Consider the following 27,005-nt stretch of genomic DNA (forward strand, 5'->3'; position numbering starts at 1 on the left):
AGCACATTATTTTGCTTCTTAGTTTCGCAGGCGGCCCACTGGAGAGTTCGTAAAACCAATCGCGACGTCAGCAGGACGAAGATCGCCTCCGGTCTGCCGGAACTCGTGCTTCTCTGTTCGGTAGTGGCAGCGCCAGCGTTCCAGCAATGGGACCCGGAAGCTGGCAGGCACGGTAGAAGGAGCGGTCACCGGAGTCCGCCGTGGACGCTGCCAGGACTTCGAGGGGGCCGCACTCCGAGGACGTCGACAGGCCACCCAGCGCGTACAGGGTGTCCTCTGAAAGAAAACAGTGTGGGACATTTTATAACAGGCTACGTCAGAACCTTACTCCACTGGCAAAGAGCGCAGTGTGGCATTGCGCAACAATGCCCGCTAGGTGAACACAACAGTGGATTATTTAACCAGGCAGTAAAACAAAACTTAACGCAGTTTCATTCAACGTGAAAGCTGTCGGAAGTGCACAGCAGTGATCGCGAGAGGTGCCGTTCCGTAGTTTGGTTATTGCTACCACCGCTCACGCCCTTCGCATTACTGCCTCACTGTTCTCTTGATAAATGCAACAGAGGTTTGTCTCCACTGCATTTCAAATATCCCGCCATCGCAGTGCTCGCGCGCCCTTGACCTGAAACAGCACGAGCGGGAATTCTATTCGTTTTGTGCTTGCTTTCGTTTGTCCCGTGCCATAGCCTTACTGCGCCGTTTTTAACGCGTCGTTTTTAAAGACGATAGTCTTTCTTGGGCTACTCAAACGCAGATATTTTGGTCTCTCTCTCTCTCTCTCTCTCTCTCTCTCTCTCTCTCTCTCTCTCTCTCTCTCTCTCTCTCTCTATCTATTTATCTATCTATCTATCTATCTATCTATCTATCTATCTATCTATCTATCTATCTATCTATCTATCTCTCTCTGTCTGTCTGTCACTCGATTCAACCGCTCGGGCAAAGTGGAACGATAGCTGGAAAATAGTATTATATGCTCAAAGCCAAATCTAAATGTCCACGTCCGGTGTCAGTGTTCCCACTTGTCAACATTATTGAACAAGAACAAGACATTAGGCAAATATAAGACGGAAAATCAATGCATGAGTGATATTTGCAATGTTCCGTGATTTAAAAATGCACGGCTGCATGGCTTTTGCGATAGTACATGAAATACTACACCAACGGCCGAAAACCGCCGCCTGGTGTCGGCAGCGCTACCTTCTGGCGGCATTTTAAGAAATCAAACGGCAATAGCAAGGAAAGGTTCCACTAGATAGGATCCACGTTCAGCTTGGAACGCTCGTGGAGTAGGGCAACGTGGTTCCATAAACGTTGTAGTAGGGTGCCTCAATTCAGACGCGTCACTGGCTTACGCAAGCCCTGGCATCGAGACACCCGATTTGGAGCAGGGCAACGCGGAAAATTTAAACTCACTTGAGCAAACTTCTAGCGTGTTTACCTTGGAAGGAAATAGACGGGAGAGGAACAGCATGAGAGGTGAGCGGGAAAGAGAAGGGATGCATGTACGTGGCAAAGCGCCAGTCGACTATCGTCTTTTGGTTGACATTTGCAACGAAAGCAGCAGATACGCAGCCATTTCTTGTCTTCCGCGCCCACTTTTTTCGCTTACCGTCGTAAAAACCAACAGGCGAGCATTCCTAACTAAATGAAGGCGGGGGCTGCCGGTTAATTACAAATAATTTGTCTCAAGTGTACCTGCTGTTTTCTTTGCGCTCAATAACGACGACGTGTATTGATACGAGTTGAGAAAGCCGATCTTCAGCGTTTATTCGTGCCCATCGGGAGCGACGCTAAGCCATGCACAGTCTAGCCAGAGCGTTATTTTCTCCACCACAAGAGAACGTGCCAGCACGCATCGCCAGGCGCGTGAACGTGCCACTTCGTTGTCAGCGTCTCTACTATCATCATCATCGTCCATGTTGGCGGTAAATTAGAAAACCGCAACATCCTCCGCGCCCACCAAATGTTCATTCACACAGTTTCAAAGGGCACAATAGTGGCACTAGTCTAGTCAATTCCCGACCACCTGCTAGCTGCACTTTTCACGCTCTAACATGACCGTCTTTTCCTAGGTACACCTCGATGACTTTGCCCAGTCTCCAGAACATCACAGGGGTTTTGTCCTCTCTGACAACAACTACATCACCTACCTTGACACTGCTATCAGGGTGTACCGTTCGGTTGTGAGCACTTTTTAACGCCAGTGGATAATCTTTCTGCAAACGTTTCCAAACGTCATTGACCTTTCGATGCTTTTGCTTCCACAACCTCAAAGTTTCGCTGCAGCTAACAAACGTAGGAGAGTCGTTCGTCTGAGAAAGGGTGACGATTCGCCTACCGCATAAAAAATGTGAAGGTGTAAGCATTTCCTTGTCCGCAGGATCAGACGAAAGGTACGTTAAAGGTCTGCAATTTACCACCACTTCTACTTCAGAAAGAATGGTGGTGAGCTGCTCAAAGCTGAAGCTGTTCTTTCCTAATGTTTTTTTCTCAACCAGTTCTTAACTGTGCGAATCAGGCGCTCCCAAAATCCACCCCACCATGGTGCACGCTCAGCTATGAACTTCCACGTAATGTGGTTTGTGGTACAGAAGTTTTGCACCTGAACATCACGCAACACTCCGTATAGCACTTTCAGATCCCGACTGGCTGCGCGAAAGGTCAAGGCGTTATAAGAATAAATGGCACTTGGTAGACCACGGCGTGAAACAAATCTCCGGAAAAACATCACAAATGCGCTCACAGTCATGTCACTACAAAGCTCTAAATGTACTGCCCGCAACTACCGCACACGTAAACAGGACAATGTACGCTTTCACTTTGCTGCTTCCTCGGATAAACACTGGACCTGCGAAGTCAACACCGATGACATGAAATGGGTGGGCTCTGTTGACTCGGCCACTCGGCAGCGGTGCGACCGGAGCTGTAGCAGGTTGCAGCTTGAAACGCGCACACACTTTGCAGCGTCCGAGAACTTTTTTCACGCATTGTCGACCTCGAACCACCCATAACCTCTCGCGTATTTCAGCGAGACAGTCATTGACTCCACTGTCAAGAAGTCGCCTATGCGCGTTATCAGCAATCAGGTGAGTAGCACGGTGATTTTCTGGTAGCAGTATCGGGAATCTAACTACTTCTGACGTCGCGGCATTATGTAGGCGGGTTCTGATTCGCAGTACGCTATTTTTGTCCACAGAAGGATGGAGGTCGCGAACGGCGAATATCTTGTCAATGGGCTTGCCAGCGGACAACGCAGCAAGCTGGTTGCCAAATACCGCACTTTGAGCAATCCTAAACCACGTATTTTCGCTCTCTTTCATCTCCTCAACAGTGAGAGCTCCTTCTGTCTGACGCTTGGCCTAGTCGCGGCAATTGTGTACAAATCTTCTGATCCCGGCGGTAATCCTCACCAGTCGCGTCCAGTGGCTTTGCTTATTGAGGTCGAAAAGAGGCTCCAGCTGCGGTGCACTTTGACACGCCAAAACAGATACCTCATCTCCGTTTCTCGCTTCTGAAAGAGCGTCCATTATTTCTGTTCCTGGGTTTCGGCACCAACGATACGAGTTCAGAAAGCCGATCTTCAGCGTTTACTCGTTCCAATCGGGAGCGACGCTAAGCCGTGCACAGTCAAGCCAGAGCGTTATTTTCTCCACCACGAGCGAACGTGCCAGCACGCATCGCCAGGTGCGTGAACGTGCAACGTCGTATTCAGCGTCTCTACTATCATCATCATTGTCCATGTTGGTGGTAAATTAGAAAACCGCAACATGTATGACAAGTGCCAGTGGTTACTAGAGTTTAGAATGGTTCTGCCTTTATAAGCCCCTTGTTCTAGTATGCTGTTAACTCTTGGCCGGAAGGCTGAATCGAGAGACATGTGAATATCTTTTTAAGCCCCTGCTTGGGTGCCTGATGATGGGTGGGTATGTGATGCCGCGTGATACCGTGACAGCCGGACCGAGACAGCTGGCCAGCCACGAGGTCAATGAGTGCCCACAAAGTGAAGCGCACTTAAAGCACACTTTTAACCCGAAAGTGTTGTATTCCAGGGTACACTAAGATTTCGATGACGTCTATCCATCACGAAAATGACGCCAGGACAACGAACACAGGAGAAACACGGATGGTTCTGCCATCTAGGAGAGGTGAAGCGAAGTAGTGCATCATGACACTAACCAGCGCCAACAGGTTGCGTAATCTGCGTCGTAGCGGCACCGATGGGCGAATGACGCGAACGTTGACTGATTTGATGCGAAGAGAAACGCCAGCGGGAAGCGGAGCGCGTTCGCGCGTTCATGGTTCAAGCTACAAATTCTACCTCTCGCGTTCCACGAGCTCAGCTCGTCGCAACGCAACCTTCTGCCGTACCAACACACCACGGAGCAGGACCAAAGTGGTCGCCCGTTTCCTAAAGCGACCCGCTAGCAGGACGTCGCTGGCCAAGCACACCGACAAGAGAGCCGCCATCCCGCAAATCATGCTCCTTTCGCTGCAGATTTCGCTGCACGTTTAACTTTCGTGCTTTGCCGATTCCTATGATAGACGAATCACCCACATTTTTTTAGATGCAAAGCATCTCTTGCTCGTGGCTACTTCCGGCGTCGTCCGTTGTCCGCACCTCTCCCCGTACACTGTAAAAAAAATAATTAGCGGCGCCCGGTTTCCATCCCACGACTCTCTGGCCGCAACGGGAGGTACGCGGTGCTCTTCCCACTACGCTACAAAACCGGGACAGGAGCAAGTGCTACGAACGCGCCTTATGTCCTTGACTCATTCAAACTACGTCAAGAAGCTACTGATACAACGAAGGCACGCGAAGCTGACCGTCAATGGCAACGACGAACTGAAAACTTTAGAGAAGGATGTTGAATTTCCCGTGGGAAAGCTGTGGCGGGAAGCTCCACGCGCCTTGCAGCTCAACCAGCCCCGTCCTCAGCGCCTCTGATGCTGATTGTGGCAGGATGCCCCTAGGGATTGGCCAACCAAAGAATCCATCACGAGATGGCTTCGCGTTCAACCACCGTCGTCATCTTCCCGTGAGGCAACCGCCGAAGAAGGAGGAGAAAACAATGCTGCGAAGAGGAGGGCGTGTACATTGCTCTCAGCCGGTGCACCAATGTCAACAACCTTTACCTCACCAACGCTGACGGAGACTACCGATTCTACCACAGAGACAACATCAACAAGAACATGATGGACGAGTTTCGGCGCCTCGAGAACCACCGCCTACTCACCGTAACACAACAGTACTTGCCTGCCTTTGCCACCGGTGTGGACGCGGACGCGGAATTCCCTCTGGCACTGGTAAACACAAGATCACTCAACATAACGGCAACACAATGGAACCACACGGAACCGCCACGATGCTTCGCATCCTCATCAGGGTTCCTCGTGGGAAGATGGCGTAATTTTTTTTTAATTCACAGAGTCTAGAGAGCCGCCCGATGGCGCCCCATCAAAGCGCTACACTGCCGCCCGACACTGAGTGCCTCCAGAAAACATTCGAATATGTAAGGCCAGCCTACAATATGGCAGACTGTCTGCTGTCGTGGTGTGGAGGTTCCGCCCTAGCTTCGTGATACTAAGGATTGTAATTCGATACCGCCTTCTTCCTCTCTCATTTATTTTGCATCTTTAGTTTCAGTGATAATTTTTATGGCTTTGGTTATTTTTTGGTTTTTAACACGAAAGTGTTTTATTCCGGGATTCACGAATATTTCACTTACGTCATATCCGTCACGGAAGTTACGCCAGTAAAACGAAGCAAGCAGCCTGTAAAGGGTGCACTCCTGACAAAGGGGCTTCTTGCGGGGAAGCAACCTTTAGTACTAAAGAGTATGGTATACTTCGAGCTGTTCGTTTTCGAGTTTTATTTTAACACTAACGGGATACACCAAGATTTCACTGACGTCATATCCGTCACGGAAATGACGCCAGTACACCCTTGCTGAAGAGACCCGCCAGCAGGACGTCGCTCTCCAACCCCAGCCACAAGACATCCGCCGACCCGCTAATCACGCTCAGCTGCAGATTTCGCTCCACTTTCCACTTTCGTGTTTTGCCGATTCCTATGACAGAGAAATCAACCAGAGTTTTTTTTAATCATTGCTTTTTCTACGCGCGTTAATGATAGCTAACGGCAAGTTACCTATCAAGTTACCTACCGGCAAGTTACCTACCTAACGGCAACGGTAATCATAGGCAATAAAAGTGCGGCTTTGGGAGGTACCTCAAAAGGGCGTTGTTTTATTGTAACTCCAACAGTACTGTAGGGTGGCACTCAATACACAGCCTTTTATAATATCACTCTACAAGGCGCTGTCGTTTTTATTTGTTCCTCGAGTATTCCAGAAGATACTGCTGCACAGGCCGGTTTGCTTTAGGAAAATGGAGCCACTGTTAAACGAGTACTGGCCAAGTTCAGTAATCAGGTGTTTTAAACTATTAGGTCCACAAAACGCTTGCTCATTTGTATTATTCTTTCCGATGATAAAGACATGAAAATTGAACATTTAATGCGATCCTTCTTCAGTAAAGTAGTCCTGGAATTTTCTTGCGACAGACCATTTCCCTATGCGACTTAAGCGGAGTCAAATTCATGGTGGAAAACAGCGCAAGAAACACAGGAACAAAAAGAAGAGGGGATGACGCACTCAGCGCTGTGCGTCGTCCCCTCTTCTTTTTGTCCCTGTGTTTTTTGCGCCGTTTTCCACCATGAGTCTAAATCTGCACCAACTAGCCAAACTTGCCATCTTACTTAAGCGGAGTCAAACAGCTACAACCGGGAGAGCGTCGTTCCTCCGGTTGTCGTTGTTGTTTTCGCTCTTCGTTTCACCATGCGCCCTAGCCAACTCGTCCAGCTTTCTTTCTCACTTAAGCGGAATCTCATACTTGGCAATAATGAAACGTATTTTGGAATATCGACTACAAATCACAGGTAGCTGCGCGTAAACACTGCGTGCCTTGCAATGCACCTGTCACTCTTTTTTGAGGTGTTAGTGACAGAATATTAAATGCCAAGTGCCCATATTTCACTCTTTGCAGCTGAAAAGTGAACGGTAACGAAAAGCAAGCAAAAAATGTGCCATAAACGAAGCACAGAAAAGGAAACCAAATCAGTGCATGCAGTAATTCGTTTTATATTCGCTCAGTAGCTTGCATACCGCAAATCAGGGATCAATGGTACTAGTAACACAGTCGGCCCTTAACAACACACAGCCATTCGTGGCCACTGCTCATACCGCTAAAATTAAACCGGACATAGCTATAGACATCGACGTTGGTGGGCTGGTGTTAGGGTACATTATCACACCATTTTTTTTGCCAGAAAATGAAGGAAGTCACACTAACGCGCATGACGAAGGTAGCGAAGCTGTGCGCAACCTTCACGACAACCACGAAGGTTTAAATCCACGATTGCAGCAGATTTGCTTCTTCTTGGCTGGTGCAACGACCTTTAGGCCATCATTGTTGCTACAAGAGTGATCTTTCATTTTTGTGGATATGATAATCACTCGAAATCACCTTGAAGGGGCGTACGCTATGACATGCCTTCCTCGTTCAGAGGGATCGAGTGTTGCCCGGATTACGGCAAACGCTGGAGTCTTTCTCGTTCCGAGCAAGTGTTGCCACGATTACGGCGACTGCTGGAGTTTTTTCGGCCAATCGTGGTCATCGCCCTAATTAAGTATGCTTGGCGTGACAAAGGTGCGCCGGGCACGCTGGGCGGTCGCCGCTAGGCAAGCACACACGAGCGCTAGGCATTTTTTTTTTTTTGCTTCGTTAAATGTCAGACGGTCGCCGCAAGGCCCACGCGCACGTGCGCGTGCGCGGCAATTTCTTGGTATTTAGAATTGCGGACACGAAAAATTACGATTTGCTAAACAGCTTCGCTTTTAAAACCAAAGTTACCCTCCTTTGTAACCGATATTGCAGAATTTGGGCTGAACAATTGATGCATTTGTACAGTCTTACTGGCGCAGCCAGGCATTCGTCGGTTTTGCCTTTATCCCACAACCCGCACCATAGTGATTACTGCTTCTTCAATGTAGGATAAATACGCAAATAGTTCTTTTAGGTTACTCGTATCTCACCATTGGCACACACGGTGGCCGCGATGCCATGCCTCGGTTCTGGGAGCGGTCGGAGCGACTTCCAGCGTCCATCTGGTGAGGCCGGGTCCCAGAAGAGTACGTCTGAACGGCTGCAGAAATTGCGGTCCTCTGTGGCCATCGCTGCTTCCTGGAAGGCGCCACCGACTGCACCCCGCAGCTTTTCTCGTGCGGTGGGGCTCAAGGAGAGACCTCCGAGGTGGATCAGCACGCCCGATGACGTCGTCACAAGAGCCCCGAAGCACACGGGCCATGGAAGTCGGGGGCCACGGAACCACCTGAGTGGACCACATGTCACCCAGCCTTTTTGAACGGTCCCGAGAAAGCAACGCGATCACTGGCGTTCACCTCAGAGGTTTCTGAACTGTCAGGTCCTGTCTTGAATGGCACCGCTCTGGTAGTGTCCAACCGGTAAAAATATTGTCATGCACGGGTACTTGACCAACTAAAGGATCGCAGAGAGCACCAAAATGCCGCTTTTCCGCTTTTCGCAAAGTACCGCAAAGTACAGTATCTTATAATCCGGCACACGGCACCTCATTCTCAAATAGTGTACACACTACGACAAGGACGAAGGTTATGACAGATCTGCGGAAGAACGGAGAGCGTCAGGGCTTTCAGAATGCCTCAACGGACATCTGGGGGCTGGATAAGAAATTACGTGAAAGGAGAATACCGTATGGATCCCTCTTATCGTGCGCTTTATTATTGTCGTACAGTCACTTCGGTTACATTTATTAGATGCGACTGCATCTCACTCACTCGCCTTGTCCCTCCATACGGCGTTGTTGTTGTCCGTCCACACCCCTCCCCCATTCTCCTCGCCGCGCGAGCTGCCCTCTCCGCCGCTCACCCCTTCTCCTCTCCGATAGCGAACACTCTCTCGCGAGGGGCATTGGATTGGATTCGATTGGATTGGCTTGGCTTGGATTGGATTGGATTTAGATTGCATAGGATTAAAGTGGATTGTGTTGGATTGTGTTGCGTCATAGCCGCGCCACGTTGCGTCATAGCCGCGTCAGGGGGTTCACGGCACGTTTCACGCGATGGGAGAATCAACCTAACGGAAACAACAACGGAACCCCCATGCGTCGCAACTACACAGGGGTTCCAGCGAGGGGAGGTGGGAGTAATTTTTTTTTCAGCGATGGATGGTTATATCCCTCTTCTAGCCGCAGCTTTAAAATCTTTGTGGGAAAAGCGATGCCAATTCGCAGAAAAGAATTGCTGATTTTCCCCCAACCAACACGAATCATCTGATGCTACGTTGACGTCGTGGTTTCGAAATAGTGAAACAGCGCGGCTGGCTGCACTGACCTCTTGGCCTGCAGGTCATAGCAGTCAACATCGGCGAGCAGCCAGAGTCGCCCGTCATCCGAGCGCGATATTCCTCCCGCCACAAAGAGCGCTTCGCCCGAAGAGGCGACGGCTGCGCCCATGCGACCGGGCTTCAGGGGCTTTGCAAGCAGCTGCCACTGGTCGGAGCCGGGATCCAAGTACTCCACGCTGCCGATAATCCTGGAAGAAATTTAGGGGGGGAATGCGGGTACGGGTACGCTAGCCTCTCTAGATCGGTGGTACAAGAACGACGACGGGAACCGCCAGGGTGGCACTTGGCATTGTATAAGTCAGTTGCATCTTGTACAAGACTACATTTCTTTGCAGTATTTTATTCCGACTGAGCATTTACGTTATAGCTATACCGGTGTATGTCCTGGCAGGCTATCGTAGAAATTTTCGTTCGCAAAGTATGTTAACCCCAGTTCCAAAAAACTTCGTGGGAAAGGCGATGCCAATTCACCGAAAGGAATCGCTGATTTTCCCCCAAGCAACACAACGCATCTGATGCTCCCAGGATGTCGTGGCTTCCAAATAGTGAAACAGCGCGTTGTCTCCTCATTGTGATAAACATATATCGCAGGACGTCTGCTCTGACGATTTCCTCGCGCAGTGAACCCCACCCTAATTGTACCAAGGTGTTCTTCAGGATCCCAGAAGTGTCTGGGTAAGTCATCTGTACGCATCTTTCTGCTTTTTAGGTGGGGAGTACCTTAGGACCGCACAATGACCATCCGCCTCCGTGCTCATAGCATTAACAAACGCAAAAAATCACACAGGCACCGGAAGGATTCGAGCCTGTGTCTGGTAGACCAAAAAGTGTCAGTCGTCTTATGGGCTGCGACCGTGAGTTAGTACCCGAGAGTCAAACGGCTTACTCTCTCGCCTGTAACGGTGCGGTGTACCTTAGGACCTCCCAACGTCCGTCCGCGTCTATCCGTGCGCACACCACCATCAAGCAAAAATCAAGCGAAATTCAATTTCAGCCGTGAGTTGCAGTTTCATTTGGGGAATAATCAAGGTGCAACTCACGGCTCAAATCGAATGATGGTCGGGGCGCAAATCGGATGTCACTCAGGGCGCAACTTGGGTAACATTTCGAGTCCCCGTACTTGGCACCCTCGCCATCATCCACGGAATGGAGATGCTGCCATTTTTTGAGGTTGTTAGTTGGCGGTCGGACTTTGAAGCGCATTCTTCCCATACCGAGGCCGATATGTTTCGCCAGGAGATGCAGAAGCTAGTTTGTCGGTCTCTCTTATTTTCTTAATTTTCTTATTATTGAGACGTTGGGCTAAGTTCCAACTTGTGCACCCTTGGCCTGTTTAACTGGTAGGCCCGTGGGTTGGTAGGTCCGTCTGTTAATTCGTTCACTCTTTTGTTTTTTTTTTCCTTTGTTCGTACGTTCGTTTTCATATGTTCGCTCGTGCCGCCGGTCGGTTTGTCATTCCTTCGTTTGTTGGTTGGTTCAAGCAGCCCCGAAATACACACACAGTAACGACAAAAAATGCACCGAGGAGCGCTTAGGGAAACACTTCGCTATTGCTCAGTCTACATGCACCAAATTTTCTTTCCCGTGTTGAAACTCCCGGTAGCCCAAATTGATAACGCATAGCAGTGCCGAGGCTCACGGTTGTGCCTACAGATATACTTCTGCTACGGATCCGCTCAAAGCCAACCAAGGCGTCACCGCTGAACCTTGTAAAAGTGCGATAATTGCGGCGTAACTAACAATAATATGTCTACACATATTGTTTATAACGCTGCGAAATGTTCCTAATCGAATTCCTGGCGAAAGATACAGAAAAACGGCTTGTGTATTTCGATCGCTTCATGGAAGCAATACTTATAAAAACATGGGATTTTTGTACATAGTTGTCGAATATTTCCCCCTCCTCTTTTTCTATCGCATGCTATAAAATCTCGTTGACATTACCGTCATATAAGTCTGCTGTAGCCAGAACCAACATCACTGGAAGGAAAAACGTAGAGATGTAATCCATATTGTTTATTTACAACCATCTTAGCTGACATGGAGTGTAATGTCAGCACTTGTTTCTAACAGCGGCATTTGGTAGTTTGAGCGATTTTGTTTTCAACAGTATCTTAAAAAGGTGACTTTGTGGAGATCTAATGGGTTATTGTAACAATAAAGCTCCAATTACGGGTCTCACATGGCGAAGCTTCACAAAGGCTACGACAAGCGCCGTAGTGGTGGGCTCCGGATTAATGATGACCACCTGAGGATGCTTACCATATGCCAAAGGATATTTAACATGTGCCGAAGTCATGTGCGGAGACACGGGTCCTTGGACTCAACAGCACAATGCCTTAGCCACTGGACAACCGTGGTGGGTTATTGTTGAACTTTCCAGGCGGAGTTGCTGAACATTGAGAATTTGTGGAAATAGGCAATGAAAGAAATGCGATGTTACAAGTGGCTCCACATGTGCAGACGCGATTTAGCGTTCATACAGCACTCACAAAGGGAAATACTCCGTATGTATGCACCTGAAGAACTCAATTTCAAAAAAGAAGCTTGTATGTCGCGAAAGCAAACAGGTAAATGGTCACTTCCCGCAATGAAGGGGACAGTTTTACTGAACGCCAATTAAAGCCCCACAGAAAAGCTATCTTTGTTTGAAACTTCCGATTTGAAGGGACTCCGAAGGGATTTCTAAACATTGCAGGACTACGATTTGAAATTGTAGTCTGCAGTCTCTTAGCCATGATTCGATCCCTCTCGCTGCGTGTACGAGACTCTATGCAATGAAAAATTAATTCGAATATGAAGTCTTCTGGCATCCTCGCCCATTTTCTGCGACGTTTCGTATGACGTCACAAAAAGGTGGCTTGGCTTGACTGTGCTACTGCACGGCTCGCCAACCTTCTGACAGAGCCAGTCGGCCCAGCGTTTAGTCAGCCGGCCGCTGACGAGTTGTTTCAATTCGTTCGCTCAGTTGGAACTAAGCCACGACACGTTTGGGCATAGAAGAATGTGCTTTATGTTGTTAGTTTGTACGTTGTATCAAGCTGTAAGTCCGGTTAAGTCCAGCTCTAAGTCTAAGACACAGCGACGCTTCGTTGACTGGTACGCAAGCAGAAAAATCTAAGGCCAATTGAAAGTGGGAGAAGAGTCAGCCAATTGAAGTACTAAATAATTATATTCAACAGAAACTTTTATCGTACGGCGTAAAACCAGGGTTCGGTACGCACTTCTTTTGGGCTGGGTGAACTATCACATGCAGCGGTCAGCAGCACGACCACACATCTGCGAACGCTTTACCGCCTAAGAAATGCAGCCGGTAGACATGAGATATTGTGGGAATTCTGGAGACGCATGGGTTATTCTGACAGGGGAATGTGCAGGAGAAGGGATCTCATTAGCAAGGCTCGTGTTTGAAGGAGTCTCCATGTTCGTAGTTTGTTGCGGAATATATGCATGGGCTGGTGGGTAGAGACGACGGGAGAGACGGTAGTGCTCTGTGATATCGTTAATACATATGGGCGCTAGACGTGCCGAAAAATTGGGCCCATCTCCCCGCGAGGGGGACTCGAGTAAATTCGTCGCATAGGGGGTGGGTGTATTGCGTTAACGTTTAGTGTTTGGGGAGTTGGTGGTAGTGAATGCGTTGTATCAGCAGCTTCTTGACGTAGTTTGAATGAGTCAAGGATATAAGGCGCGTTCGTAGCCTCCCATTCTGTGTCGGCTTTGTGGCGCAGTGGGTAGAGCACCATGTACATTGCGTTCCGCCCGCAGGGTCGTGGGATCGAAACCAGGCGCCGGTAAGTATTATTTTTTATATAGTGTAGGGGGAGGGGTGCGGACAACGACGGTGCGGACTACGACTACGGACGTCAACGCGGGTGACATCGTGAGTTACTGAAATGCTCTGCATTTAAAAGTGATCAGATTGTCTCTCGTGTACCTGGCGTTGTAGTGGGGGAAGGGCTCCATGCCGGCCCGGTGTGTAAGCTCTCGGGCTGCAATGTGTGCCGCCTCATTCCCGTCTAGCCCTGCATGGGCAGGGGCCCACACGAGTCCCACAGAAATAGTGGGCGGATTTTGCTGGAGAATTTGGAGCGCATCCGAGGAGATATTGCCTTGTGAAAAAATTTGAATGGCCAGTTTCGAATCTGAGATTATGATTCTAGGTTGTGGCCGACAAGTAACAGCCAGAGCGATTACAATCTCTTCCGCCTTAGTTGGGGAATCAGTGCGGATGGCGATTGCGTTAACTGGGGTGGAATGCGGGTGGCTTATAACTGCCACCGCGAAGGCATTTTGATGCCTGTATTCCGCGCCATCTGCGTAGACGATGTCGGGCTGGATGGTTAGCTGTCGGGCGAGGGCTCGAGCCCTTGAGAGTCGTTGTGGTGCGTTGTAAATCGGATGCGTATGCCTGGGAAAAGGCCGAACAATAAGGTGCTCTCGGATATTTGTCGGGATGGAACATGCCTCCTGCACAAGGTCTGAGATAGGGATATATTGTGCGTCTTAAGTATTTCTCGACCTGGTGGTGAGTGCTCCAGGCGTTCCCACTTGGAGGAGAGGTGCTCCTCGATGAGCTCCTCAGCAGTATTGTAGACCCCAAGATTATTAAGCCGGGCAGTGCAAGCATTCTGAGGTAGCTGCAGAGCCGCCCTGTATGCTTTCCGAATGAGGCAGTTGATTTTAGTGAGCTCCATTTTGCTTGCGTGAACATAGGGCAAGGTATAGAGAAGCTTACCAATGAGAAATGCCTGTATGAGGCTGAGTCTGTCTTTCTCGCCCAAACCTCGGTTTCGATTGGATACTTTTTTGATGACTGCTATCAGCTGGTCTACTTGGAAACTTAATTGCCTTATGAATTCCTGATTGGTTCGATTCTGTTTGATACTGAGGCCTAACACCATGGCCTCCGGGACATGAGGAACGGAGTGACCGTGTACCAGAATTTCGAACTTAGATGTTGCAGAGGCTGTCCTTTTGGGAGGGAGAATGACAGGCTGTGATTTTGTGGGACAGCGCATGAGACCTGCCTTATAGGCCAGAGACAACGCCTGGGCCAGGCTGAAGGGTGCTTTCGATGTGCGCGTCGCTACCCCCCGCGACCAAGAGCGTAATGTCGTCAGCTTACAGACTAAAACAGAGATTTTGGATTTGTTTCAATTCCTGTGCTAGTGTAAGGAGAGCCAGATTGAAGAGGAGTGTAGATATAACTGCTCCTTGAGGAGTGCCTGTGTTGGCGAGACTAAATAGACCATCCTTATTGGGACCAATCCGTATTGTAGCGGTACGCGCCGTCAAAAACGCTATGACGTAGTTCTACGTTCTGTATCCAGGATTAATAGACGCCAGGCCAGTAAGGATGGCAACATGTATTATTGTGTCGAAGGCCTTTTTTTGGTTTGAGGCCAGCAGTGCTGTAGTGTCTACTTTGATAGTCGGCTGGATGACCTCGTTCGATAACTGCAGCAAAATATCGTGAGTAGAAATCTTTGGGCGAAAACCTACCATTTCACACGGCAGCGCATTGGTTAGCACTCTTGTCGCTATGTTTCTTTCTCGCTAGTTTTACGGTAAAAGCTAGAAAAATCAGCCCCGCCTAATGTTTGTTCCGCTGCGTGCACCCTGTTTTTGTGCATTCCCCGACGTTTCCACTCATCACTGTCTTGTAATAAGAAAAAAGATGGAGGAAGGCACTGACCTGCCGCGCCTGTCTCTCCCGCCCACAGCGAAGAGCGTGTTGGCGACTGTGGCACAGCCGTGGTACGCCCTGGCCACCTGCAGGTCCGGTAGGCGGTGCCACTGGCGCTGCCCGAGCTGGTAGCAGAGACAGCTGCCCAGTGGCCGAACACGGCATGTCAGTGTGCGACGGCTGTTCAGCCCGCCTGCGGTAGTCGCGCACGCATCACATACGAGCACATTTACCCTTACTCAGAGATAATGACTAGATAGTTATTACTGGAAATTAGTAAGGAGCGTACTTTTAACCTAGCTTTGAAGGCCACTTATTGTCCCTACCGTGTCCGTCAGCTTAGTCTTTGAGCAATTACAAGGAATACGAGAAAACGCTTCCCCCATTCATCTTCACGCTTTAGGGTCCACACGCACACTGGGTACAGGAGCAGCACCAGAATGCGGTTCCCTAACGCGTTCATTCACCTTCATTCAAACTACATGAATTCTCAGGAACTTGTCGTAACGGATGCAGTTTACCAAACGCCATCACCACGACGCGTGTGAAATTTCTAGGAACCATGGGGTGCTGGGTGGATTGACATCTACCTGCTCGCAGTGCCCTCTCCAGCGTCGGGTATAGCCACTGCCTGCATAACCCACCGACCCTGTATGTGCAGCGTACGCGGGCACAAGGGCAGACTCGAAATGCGGCTAAGCTGATATATTTATCTCATTACTGCGAAGTCATGAAGTTGTACAGGTTTGTGACTCGCCCTTTTTGCTGTATAATAGCACGCCACCGTTTGGGTTTTCCGTTCCTGTGTCTACAAGTGCGTCTCTGTGCCTACTGCGAGTCTTAAGTGCGACAAGGAATTTGGAGTAGAGCTATATGATGAGCCTGGCACCTCTAGCTCTTACTACTGAGCCACAGTTTATGTACTTTAGTGGAATACAAAGTATCCTTCGCGACATTATCGTGTGATAAACATGATAAATGGTTAGGAAGAGTTCGGCTACACGGATGTGCAAAAGCAGGACGACATAGAACTTGTTTTTGTACGGAATCACGTGAGTTGTTCTGTAACTAAAGCTTTTGGAATCGACGAATTGGATAGCGACGTCCACGTCTCCTAAAATAGTATGATTTCGCTGCAAAAACAGTCGGCCAACTTGCATAGCCTTCCGAACGATTTAGCGCCGCTCCGTTGCCCTCACTGACGGAAGGCCGTTCACCTCTGCTCCGTGGAAGTTCCCAAACTACCGGCATATCCCCGCTTCCGACTAAAGCGGTCAACTTGAAAATAATGCCTCCGCATTTACAACTCATCAGTGCCGAAGCTTCCTAGGTCTTTTTCTCCGTCCAACATTCACCAGTATTGTTTGTGCGAGTTCAACCCTTCTTTGAAATACGGGATCCTCCAGTCTTACCGATGATGTAGACGTCGTCCCCAACAATGGCTCCCGCGTGGTGGTGTCTTGGCTCGGGTAGCATGGCCACCCGATGCCACCTGTCGTCTGCTTCCTCGTACGCCAGGACGGCGCAGCCTGGAATTATGGCATATGTGTCAACTGTAATCGCCCTCGCAGCAGGCTGGTGGTCTTAAAGTAGGAGCTGCCGTTATGACTACCCATGCGCGTACAGAGCATTGCAACATTCAATATGGTCATTTGTAGAATCAGAAAAAAAAACGCTGAACAATGCCGCTTGTCAGGATATAAAATGACACTTAAAGTGGGGGCATTCCCAATATTCAGATTTCTTAACCATTACCCAACAAAAGCAAATTCATGCGCGAGCACAGGTACCATCACACTCTATAGGACAGTGCGTACGTCTACAGTAGGTCAATATTTTCCAATCGCCATACCTCAGCCGTTCACTGAGTCTAGGACGAGTTTCTTCCATTCACAAACTTCTTCCATGCCCCTAGTCCAGTTTACCATTCCCCCCGAATTCCGAGATGTCATTCGTGCACCCAAAATTTGAATTCATCTCTGCATCACATATTCCTTCTCCACATTCCACACATTACTCATTTGGTCCCCATGTTCTCTGCCTTCGCATCACATGTCGCGCATGTCCCTAATGTTTGTTCAAATACGTCAGACTAAAATTTCAGGAGACGCACAGTTCTGCAAAGATAGAAAGAGAATGATACAGACGAAGTGCTGGTAGTGGTGGACATTAAAAGGGGCGAAGGCTGCCAATGACGTAGCTGCAGCTAACAAACGAGTGCACGGAGACTGGTAAGACTCAAAACGTGGTTGGCACACTGTGTGAGTGACAAATGAGAAATCCTGCGTTGTGGGATTCTGGACATGAGGGAGCCGTGTTCATTGGGTCGTCCCCAAACTGCCGAGGCAGAAAGACGACACGCTTCCGTATAACTAGATATCCATCTATAGATCCTCCATTTACTTTTCTTTCGGAATGTACAAAACATCGCCCGACTGAGTGGTTCTCCTATAGCGTCGAACATCCGCCTGTTTCCCATTGTGGAATAGGGGCGAGCTGTGCCCTTCTTGAATTTAGACTACAGATTTCAATAATATTTCTGCTTATAAGGTCACAGTGTGTGCAATGTATAATCCTTTGTTTCAATTTAAATAAAGTCTGCGGGACCAAATCAGAATTGCTTTCCAAATGAATGTGTCAAATAGCTCTACGGGCATAAATGTCCACCTAGAGCTAGTTATCTTTGTTTAACATAATTTGTGATGTGACAGGGGATTAAAAAAAATAACAACGACGCCTAATTGTACATTTTAAACCAGTAAATCACCCAATGAATATAACTGAGCTTTGACATCACGCAGCTACGCTCCGGTGAACGATAGATGAACTGCAAAGGCAATTACAATTTTTAGCTTGAATATTATTCACGTGCAAATACATATTTGGCGTTCCGTCATTTATTCTCATTTAATAAGCATAATTAAAATCATCATCGCCATCATCATCATCATCATCATCATTGTTTGTCAGCAGCAGCATCCTATTTAGGTCCACTGCAGGACGAATGTCTCTGCCATTGACCTCCAGACCCTTCTACTCCTGCGCTGCCAAAACACTTTTTGCCTCAGAGTTCTCTTATTCGTCTGTCCATCTAGTTAATGCCTATCCTCTTCTTGTGGAGCCGTCTCTGCGAAGCCACTGCGTCACTTTTACTATCGCATCCTCATAAACACCGCTGTGATTAGGTACTGCAACCCAAGGTCGGAATTTGATGAATCCTTGGAGCGGTGATTGAAGGCAGCCTTCCCATAGCTGTCATCCCTGAAAGCTTCCCCTGATTAGAGTTATGCCGGAAGTACTACGAACGCAAGCTTTGCAGCTGCTGCTATTCCTTTACCGGTGAGGACCTGGTGCGGCCTCAGCGGGTCGATGCCTCCCACGAGGATCAGGCCGGGGCTTCCTCGGCGAATGCGCGAGTCCTCCGGAAGCGCCTTGGCCGCGTACTCGTCCCACTCGACGAGACGCTCGGTCAGCGCTCGGCTTTGCAGAATTTCGTGCAGCAGGGGGTCGCTGAGCCACGCTTCGGCTGCGCCTTCGTCGCTGGCTATGGGGATCTGGAAAGAAGACGGCGCAGTTACCCGCAAGGGACGATTCCTCAGGAGAGTAAGAGTAGACGCGCCGACATTCCGTCTTGGCTCTGAGGAGAAGGGTGGATGCACCCACTGGATTTTAGGTTTCGTTGAAACCGTTACTGAATTTTTAAATCTCGGTTTGCAAAGCTCCGTTTAAGAGCAAAGTGTTGGACCGACACTGCTGTTATCTATATGACGTCGAAGTTGGAGAAAACTTGTTTTCCGTAAAGGCCAAATTCAGGGTTTCTGTTGCTGCACTCATCGCTCGTTCGAGACAGTCTTCCGGTGACTTTAAACAAGCGAAACGCCTTGACGTTTGCCCGTGTCTTTCAGCGCGGGACACGCGAAGCTGAAAACCACCCCTACAGTCAACCAACGCAGCCAACTTGCCATAGCATCTTTATCTAATAACATCCGCGTACGGGTTTTCACCTATCTGCCAACCAAAGCACGCCAACCAGGACGGTCCTTCTTTCTCTTATTTCTTTACCCATCTCCACTCACCTCCTGTGCACTAAAGATTGTTGTTGTTGTTATTATTATTATTAATAATATTATTATTAATATCATCATTATTATTATTAAGCTTTCTCCGACCCCCACCACTGTTAGTCTCAATGCCCATCTGTCAACTTTAGGTGTCTCGCCCTTGAGCTGCCGACGACTGAGGACTAAATTCGACACGTATTCATCCTTATATATTGCCTTGAATGAAGAGTGTTTCGAGCGCTTAAATGACCCCGCTGTTTGGACGAAAGACTGCCTCTTTAAAGAGTTTCGAGGCATGTTTCGCGAAGGCATGCTTCACAGCTCTGAGCGCATCACATAGAAAAAACAATCATGACTAGTTTAGATGTTTTTTATCAGAATGTGCGAGGTCTTCGAACTAAGGCGACTGAATTTTTTGGTAATGTTCTGGCTTCTTGCTTTCCGCTAATGGCTATATCTGAAACTTGGTTATGCCCTGATATTCTTTCCAGTGATTATTTTCCTCAAAATTACCATGTATATCGCAATGATAGAGCTTTAACGGGATGCAAACAAAAAGGGGGCGGGGTCCTTCTCGCCGTTAACAAATCTCTCCCGTATGTGCTACGTAGTGATATTGATAACGCAGATGAGTCATTATGGGTCGAAATTAATTGCTCTAAAACTGAAAAACTTCTAGTTGGTGTTTTTTACATTCCTCCTGATGTAGCTCCTGACGCGTTCAATAAGTTAATATCCTCCATTGAACAGGTGCTTATCAATCATTGCAACCGCAAGGTCCTCCTCCTTGGAGATTTTAATGCTCCTGGCGTTCAGTGGAGTCAGCTAACCTGTTCTCACTATAACCACTACATTGAACAGAAGGGTTATAGGTTACTCGATTTTTTGGCTTTTACTTCTATGGCACAGTGTAATCGCATAAAAAATTGCAGTGGAAATATTCTAGACCTGTGCTTTTCGAACTTTGATGGTGTTAGTGTGTCGCGCTCTGGTTGTTCTTTAGTAATACCCGACATATTTCATCCTCCTCTTTATATTTCCTGTTGTCTCCCCTCATCGCTCCACCGTTCCGTAAATTCCAACAACACACAACCTCGTTACGCTTTCGCCCGGGGAGATTATGTTCGGCTTTATGGTTACTTTTCGGCTGCCCCTTGGTCGACAGTCATTGGCCACTCTGATGTCAATGAACAAGTTGACCGTTTTACTGAGATTGTGCTGTTGGGTATGAAGAAATATATCCCGCAATATTTACCAAAGAAGCTCAAGTTCCCACACTGGTTTTCTTCTGAATAGCGGGATGTCCTGAAACTCAAGGAACGTGCGCACAGAAAGATGAAGCGCTCTGGTGCCAACCAGTTCGCTCAGGAATTCCGGCGTCTACGTGCCCTATGTAAAATATTGCACAAACGTGATCATACTTCGTACCTGGCGTCGGTAGAAACTAAAGCAACTCATCAACCGGGAGCCTTCTGGAAGTACATCCATTCTAGATCTAGTACAACTAAAGATTCTATTCGTCTACTAGACTCCAACGGCGATGACGTTGCCAAGGTGGCCGACTGCTTTGCTCGTCAATTTTCTTCTTTTTTTGGGATTAGCGGTGGTAGTGATAACAGCAGCGTCCCTTGTCACGAGGGCGGGAACTCTGGTTGTTTGCAACTGGACGAGAACATCATTCGGACCAGCATCAAGCGGCTCAGGCCCTGGCTTTCGTGTGGGCCTGATGGTATTCCTGCTGCAATTCTAAAAACATATGCAAATATATTTGTTCCTGTGTTCACTTCAATATTTAGTAACTGTCTCCGGTCTGGCACGTTCCCTCGCTCATGGAAAATCTCTCGCGTATTCCCTGTTTTCACGTCAGGCCTAAAAACTGATGCTATAAACTATAGGCCTGTCTCGCTGCTTTGTTCTGCCTCTAAAATTTTCGAGCTATCTCTTCATACGGTCTTGTCTCTCATTTAAACACGTCCTCATTCCTAATCAACATGGATTTATGCGTGGTCGTTCAACTTCCACGAACCTTGTATGCTTCATGGAGCAGGCTGTCCCAGCAATCGTTGGTAGAAGCCAGCTGGATGTGGTTTACTGTGACATGAGCAAAGCCTTTGATGTTGTCAACCACTCGTTATTGCTTGCCAAGCTCACTCTGTTAGATGTACACGCTTCTTTGGTGGGTCTTATACGTTGCTATCTCAAGGAGCGATATTGCTATGTAAGTGTTAACGGTCCAACGTCATTTAGGTACAAAGCAACCAGTGGTGTACCACAAGGCTCCGTTCTGGGTCCTCTTCTTTTTTCCATTTTCATTAACGATGTTGCTTCTGCCATTCAAAACTCTTCTTTTTTGTTGTATGCAGATGATATAAAAATCTTTAGAGAAGTGCGTAGTGTTCAGGACTGTAATTCTCTTCAGGCTGATATTGTGTAATTCCATCGTTGGTGCACCAACAACGACCTGATTTTGAACCCTTCAAAAACTAAAGTGTTTTCCTATAGTAGAAAAACTCAACAGCTGCAATACTCTTAAAAAACTGCAAGCACTTCATTGCCGAGGGTGACCGAAACTTGGGACTTGGGAGTACTATTTGATTCTTCTCTGACTTTCTCTTCCCACGTTACACAAATTACCCGTCGCTCTCTTCGTTGTCTGGGTGCTGTTTGCAGGTGTTCTAGAGAATTTAAAGGTCCTCTTCCTTTCTCAAAGTTGTATTCGGCTCTCTGCATACCTCTTATCGAATACGGTTCTGTTGTTTGGAATGCAACTTGCAAGTCCAATAGTTACCGTATCGAAAGGGTTCAAAATAAGTTCCTTTCTACCTTTAAGCACCGTTTCCGTCATGTGCCAGAACACGCAAACAGCAGTGTGCCTTTTCTGAAAAGTCTTCCTTCCCTTTGGTGTCGACGAATGCGAGCTGATATTATCTTTCTTTATAAACTTCTTCATGATGATGTTTTGTGTGACTATTTAGTTACACTTATCAATGTCAACTTGCCGAACAAACTTTTCCAAACATTTCGAACATTTAGAACAGATGCTATAAGTAGAAGACGCTCGTCCATCTGCAGAGTACAATGTGCACATAATGAATTTTCTGATTGTCTTGATATATTCCAGAGCTATTTTTCTCTGTTCTCTAATGACTTGAAAACTGTTGTAGCTTAAGTGCCTTCATGTCACTGCAAATTTATGTGCCGTATTTATTTTAGGCAAATCATGTTCTTGCTTGTTTGTTTTTCACTTTTCCTGGTTTTGCGTTGCTTGAATTTCTGTAGGTTGGAGTGTCAGTGCTTGTAACGCTGAACTACTTCTTTCCATGTTGAAACTTCCTGACATTTTCTTATAAAACGTATCTCTGTCATGTTCATTGAGTATTTGCTTGTACATTTCCTATTTTTCACGTGCCTTGAACGTTTCGCTTCCCGAGTGTCATGGCTTACAACACTAGGCCTCCTGTTTCTTTTAAATGCAGAGCATTTCTTAGCCTCGCCTATTCCTGCGTCGGACGGTGTCAACAGCTCCGCGTCCGCAGCAGGTGCGCCTCTCTTTCCCTCCTCTCTCTCAACAGCAGCTGGCGCGCGCATGCGTCGTAGTCAGCCCGTTCGCTCCGTCGCGGTCTCGGCGTAACAGGTGCGTGATAGCAGCGCGGTGGGGCGTGGAAGGGCGCGCACTGCTTGCGCGTGCGCGCTCTCCCCCCCCCCCCCCCCCGTACTGCTCTCCCTCTACTGCGCGCGCTGCAAATATAGCGGCTAGCGGTCGCTCGTGTTTCAGTCACTGCGTTGCTCCTTCCTTCCTTGGTTGACGCTCGTGCCCACGTTTACTCGTGTCTGCTACTCCAGCATTACGGAAGAAGCGATGGAAGCAGCACTTCCTTCAATCAGTACTGAGGCCCCAATGCTCTGCATTTACTCGTGTTCCCCTCGCGGGAAGGCGCGGGATTTTTTTTTTTTTTGCTGTTTTGCTTTCTCAGATTTCTGTAACTATTTTTACTTTATAGACCTTATGCAAAAACTGGCGCCCTCTTGCGGGAACTGAGTGCGCCTCAGCCATGTTGGGGGATTCCCGGCTCTCCGGATATTGCTGTGTACATGATAGCCCGGGGTTAGCGACGCGCTCGTCGGCATTTATCGTTGTCCAAGATGCCCAAATACTGCCGTGTAACTTGCTGGGCACAAAGATGATACGAGGACGACCGCGAAAATAGCGTACACATCTTTTTTTTAAGTGCGAATGCACTTCTTAAGCGAGCCTGAATCGTCCGCCGCCGTCGTCCGCATAGCAACAGCTGCGGGTGCGCGCGCTCCTCGTCTTCCCTAGCAACGGGGGGAGATGGGCGCGCGCTGCCAGGCCGCGTCCCCATGGCTCATTCTTGTTGTCGTTCCTGCTGACATGGCACATACCCACGTGGGGGATTGGCCAGGAATAGGGCGTGAGAAGGGCTAATGCACCCGCTTAAAGGAGTACTGACACGAAATTTCAAAGCTGAGATAAAACAACGACAACACAAATAGGTGTCTCTGAATAAATGCATCTTTCTTTCTTTGTAGTTCTGTGTGTGTGTGTGATCTCTCTTTCGCGAACATTACCGAACCGCGCAAATTCAACTCGTGCATTCGCACTTTCACATTCCTTCCCTCGGGGAAATGCGGGGTATTTTTAATTTCTCAACGGAAGCAGGACTCGAGCCCCGCGTGAAGTCGCTTGCGGGTGTCGACTTCCCTTCGCGAAGTAATATTGTCGCGAAGCGGAGGTCTGGTGATGTTTTCTGGTTGTTTTGAGTTCTGTGCCCGCAGCCAAGGCTCTTGCTTCCAAGTGCTTTGTGTGAGAGCGCTTCGGACGCGGCTAGGCCCTGGCCCCCTTTTTTCTTAGAAACGGACCGGCGAGTGTGTCTGCGCGCTGAGCGACCGGGGACACCGCGCCGCAGTGGCGTCTCCGACCCCCCGTTGCGTCTACGCGGGCCGCTCTGTTCTCCGAACCCCCGGTCTCGTTCAAACGACCGCCTGCCTTTTCCCCTTTCGAGTTTGTATGCACTACTTTATAACTCAACAGTAATTCTTTTGCCGGAAACGGGCGCCTTCGAGTTGGAACTTGGTGTCTTCTGTGTTTGATTTTTTCCTTTTCACTTTGGCGGGAACATGGCTGATTGAAGCTAAGAAGCGTCTGGCGGATTGGCTGCGGAAAGCCTTGTTCCATTGCGTCCGCACGCTCCAGGATGCACTCCCCCCCCCCCCCCCCCCAATACGTCCCCCACCGGACCGCTTGAAGCGAATATAACGCGGCTCCGCTGGCTATCGAGGGTGCGGGGGAGCGGCAGCTGCACCAGGTCATCGGGGCCGGTCATCGGGGCCAGACGCCGGGAGTCCTTCGCCCACCAACTATGTTTCGTTAAGTACTCCTGATTTCCTGTTTTCTCCTATTTTTATGTATCAGTTCTAACGTTTTGCCTCTATGTTTTAAATCGAAGTGCCAATACATAAACAAGTTAACCTTGTGAACATCTAAAACCTTCGAGTGCTTTATCGCCGGACTCACCCTTCAACAGTAGCGGTGCTGGACCAAATTACGCCGTTACAATATTATAGCTACATCGCATGCATAGCCACGAAACGAATAATATGTGCAGGACTAAAAAGATCCCCAAGTGAGCTATTTTCTAGCCCTGTATTTGCCGCGGAGCACTCCTCCCTGCTGGTAGTTAAGGCGCACTGCATCGGTCGGCTCGTATACTTTATTGTGCGGGTAGAGTTTTGAGTCAGCCGTTCGTGCTTTGCGCGCCCGCGTTTTCTTTTTATTCTGGACGTTCGGTAGGCTTTTATGGAAGTACTACGCATACTTTCGTTTGCCAAACGTTACACGAAATAAGGGATTCGTGAGAGATACAACCTTCACGCAGCGCCACGAGTAGCGCAAGTAACGTTCATAGTAATTCCGTGTATCGGTCATTTACCGCTCGTCGCCTGCTGTTCGACCGTAGCCTATTTTCCCAAGATCAAGTTTTGCGAGCGAAATAAGGTTTACGCAGGTTTTTCTTTTTTTTCTTTTTTTTTTTGCTAAAGCTTTTGCGTGCGCTGAGGACGCTCGGCGGTCGCCGCGAGGCACGCGCTCACCAGCGCTAGGCAATTTATTGGTAATTTAATTATTCATTGGCAATTGATTGGTAATTTATTGGGAAGGTTTAACGCGTTACACGCCACACACGTTATGCGCTACACATTACGACCACCTAGAACAGCTTGGCTGTTAAAAAATGCCAGGCATGCAATTTCTTTTGTTGTATTTTTTTTTTTCTTTTGCAGGTTTCCTCTGCGTCCCAGACGATCCTTAGCGCTATATTGCGAGTGCCCCTCCCCTACCCATTTTAAACTCAGGACAGCCCGCATGTTTCGAAGCGTTTCAGGAATGACCTCCTGCGAAACCCGCAGGATGCGAACCAACACGGATGTACTTTCAATGTTTGCGTTCTCAACGACAAAAAAAGGAGAACCGCGACAGCCTCCAACAGATTCCGTGCCGGTGCCTCCCTGACTGATTTTTCGATGCATAATGCGTATTGACGAAGTCGGCCGCAAATGTGGGCAACAGAAAAAGGTCCACAGATCACTCGTCGCTCATTTTGCTGCGCTTAAATCTGAATATAATAGGATCGCCAAGCCGAGAAAGCCCCTCACCTGCTCCGTACCAAGCAATCCCGCGACCGCCATCCGCCAACATGGCGTCGCGTGCTCGTTTCGTTTTTCTTCCGGTAGATGGCGGCACTTTTGCATAAGGTCTATTGTTTCTGTCATGCATACGGTTTTGTGTGTTGTTTCGTCTTGATTTTACTTTGTTTTTATGAATGTTTTGTATATGGTGTACCAGTACCAAGACCCTAGGGTTGTTCCTGGGCACCGAAAATAAAGGTTGATTATATTATTATTATTATTATTATTATTATTATTATTATTATTATTATTATTATTATTATTATTATTTTCTTGCAAGTTCAGCGAGTAGCTTGAGTAATAGGGATGCAAAAATTTACGGTTTACTGGGTGGACCTTAACCACAAAAACAGAGTAATGACGATGATAACAAAAAAAGAAGCGAGAAAACAGGTGTAGGAACTTCCACTTAAAACAAACGGTATGACAATGCTTTCGAATAACGCTAATAATCATTATGCTATACATACGGTAAGAGGCTTTTCTAAACACGAGTCGAGCTTTTTTCTCAGCCTGCCGCCTGAATGCCGTTCCACTAACATGATACCAACAGCTGTTCCTCAAAGTGGACATGCGCGCAACAGTATTCGATGCAATAGGCGAATCCTGGCACCGTCTTCAATACAGGCTGGCAATAGACCAGCGTTGTCCATGGAAATAGCTACTTCTGCGTCCTAACATACCAACCAGGGCTTACACACAATACTCAGCACATCCCTGGGACCGAAGCCCCGCGGGGAAGCGGCAATGACTACTTTTCTTCAAACACTGTGTCTCCAAAGTGCCAGAGAAAGTTGCGTCCAGCCTCATCTGTTACGTAGGTGCTTACTGGTCCAGGTTCACTGCGTGCAAAAAAAAACTACCTGCAATCAACCTCGTGCTGCGGTCACACCTTCAATTCCGGTGGGTTTGTCAAACTAGCTTGTTTAACTGCAGGTACAAAGAAAAAAAAAATTCCCAGGATTGTTGGTTTCTCCGGTGTACAAAGCTTGCTTTGCGTTTCAGCGGCAGCAAAGTGGGGCTCCCAAAAAAATTACTCGCCTCTTGAGCGCGGCGGCGGAACCCAGCACCGCGAGGATGGCGCGGAGACAGTGCCTGGTCGCCGTCAT

At 48.3% G+C, this 27,005-nt stretch overlaps 1 protein-coding gene across 1 annotated transcript; it reads right to left on the reverse strand.

Annotated features, from left to right (window-relative positions):
• Positions 1–27,005, reverse strand: LOC144162221 (beta-scruin-like). Its single transcript, XM_077692685.1, has 7 exons — positions 26,934–27,005; positions 18,468–18,684; positions 16,543–16,659; positions 15,140–15,323; positions 9,429–9,629; positions 8,094–8,389; positions 1–276 (listed from the first exon to the last, which is right to left on the reverse strand). Exons 1-7 carry the CDS (start codon positions 27,003–27,005, stop codon positions 68–70), a joined length of 1,296 nt encoding a protein of 431 aa, XP_077548811.1. The 3' UTR covers positions 1–67.

This window comes from Haemaphysalis longicornis, unplaced genomic scaffold, assembly GCF_048455015.1.
Source record: "Haemaphysalis longicornis isolate Haplotype H1 unplaced genomic scaffold, Haemaphysalis longicornis Haplotype H1 scaffold_12, whole genome shotgun sequence".
Taxonomy (NCBI): Eukaryota; Metazoa; Arthropoda; class Arachnida; order Ixodida; family Ixodidae; genus Haemaphysalis; species Haemaphysalis longicornis.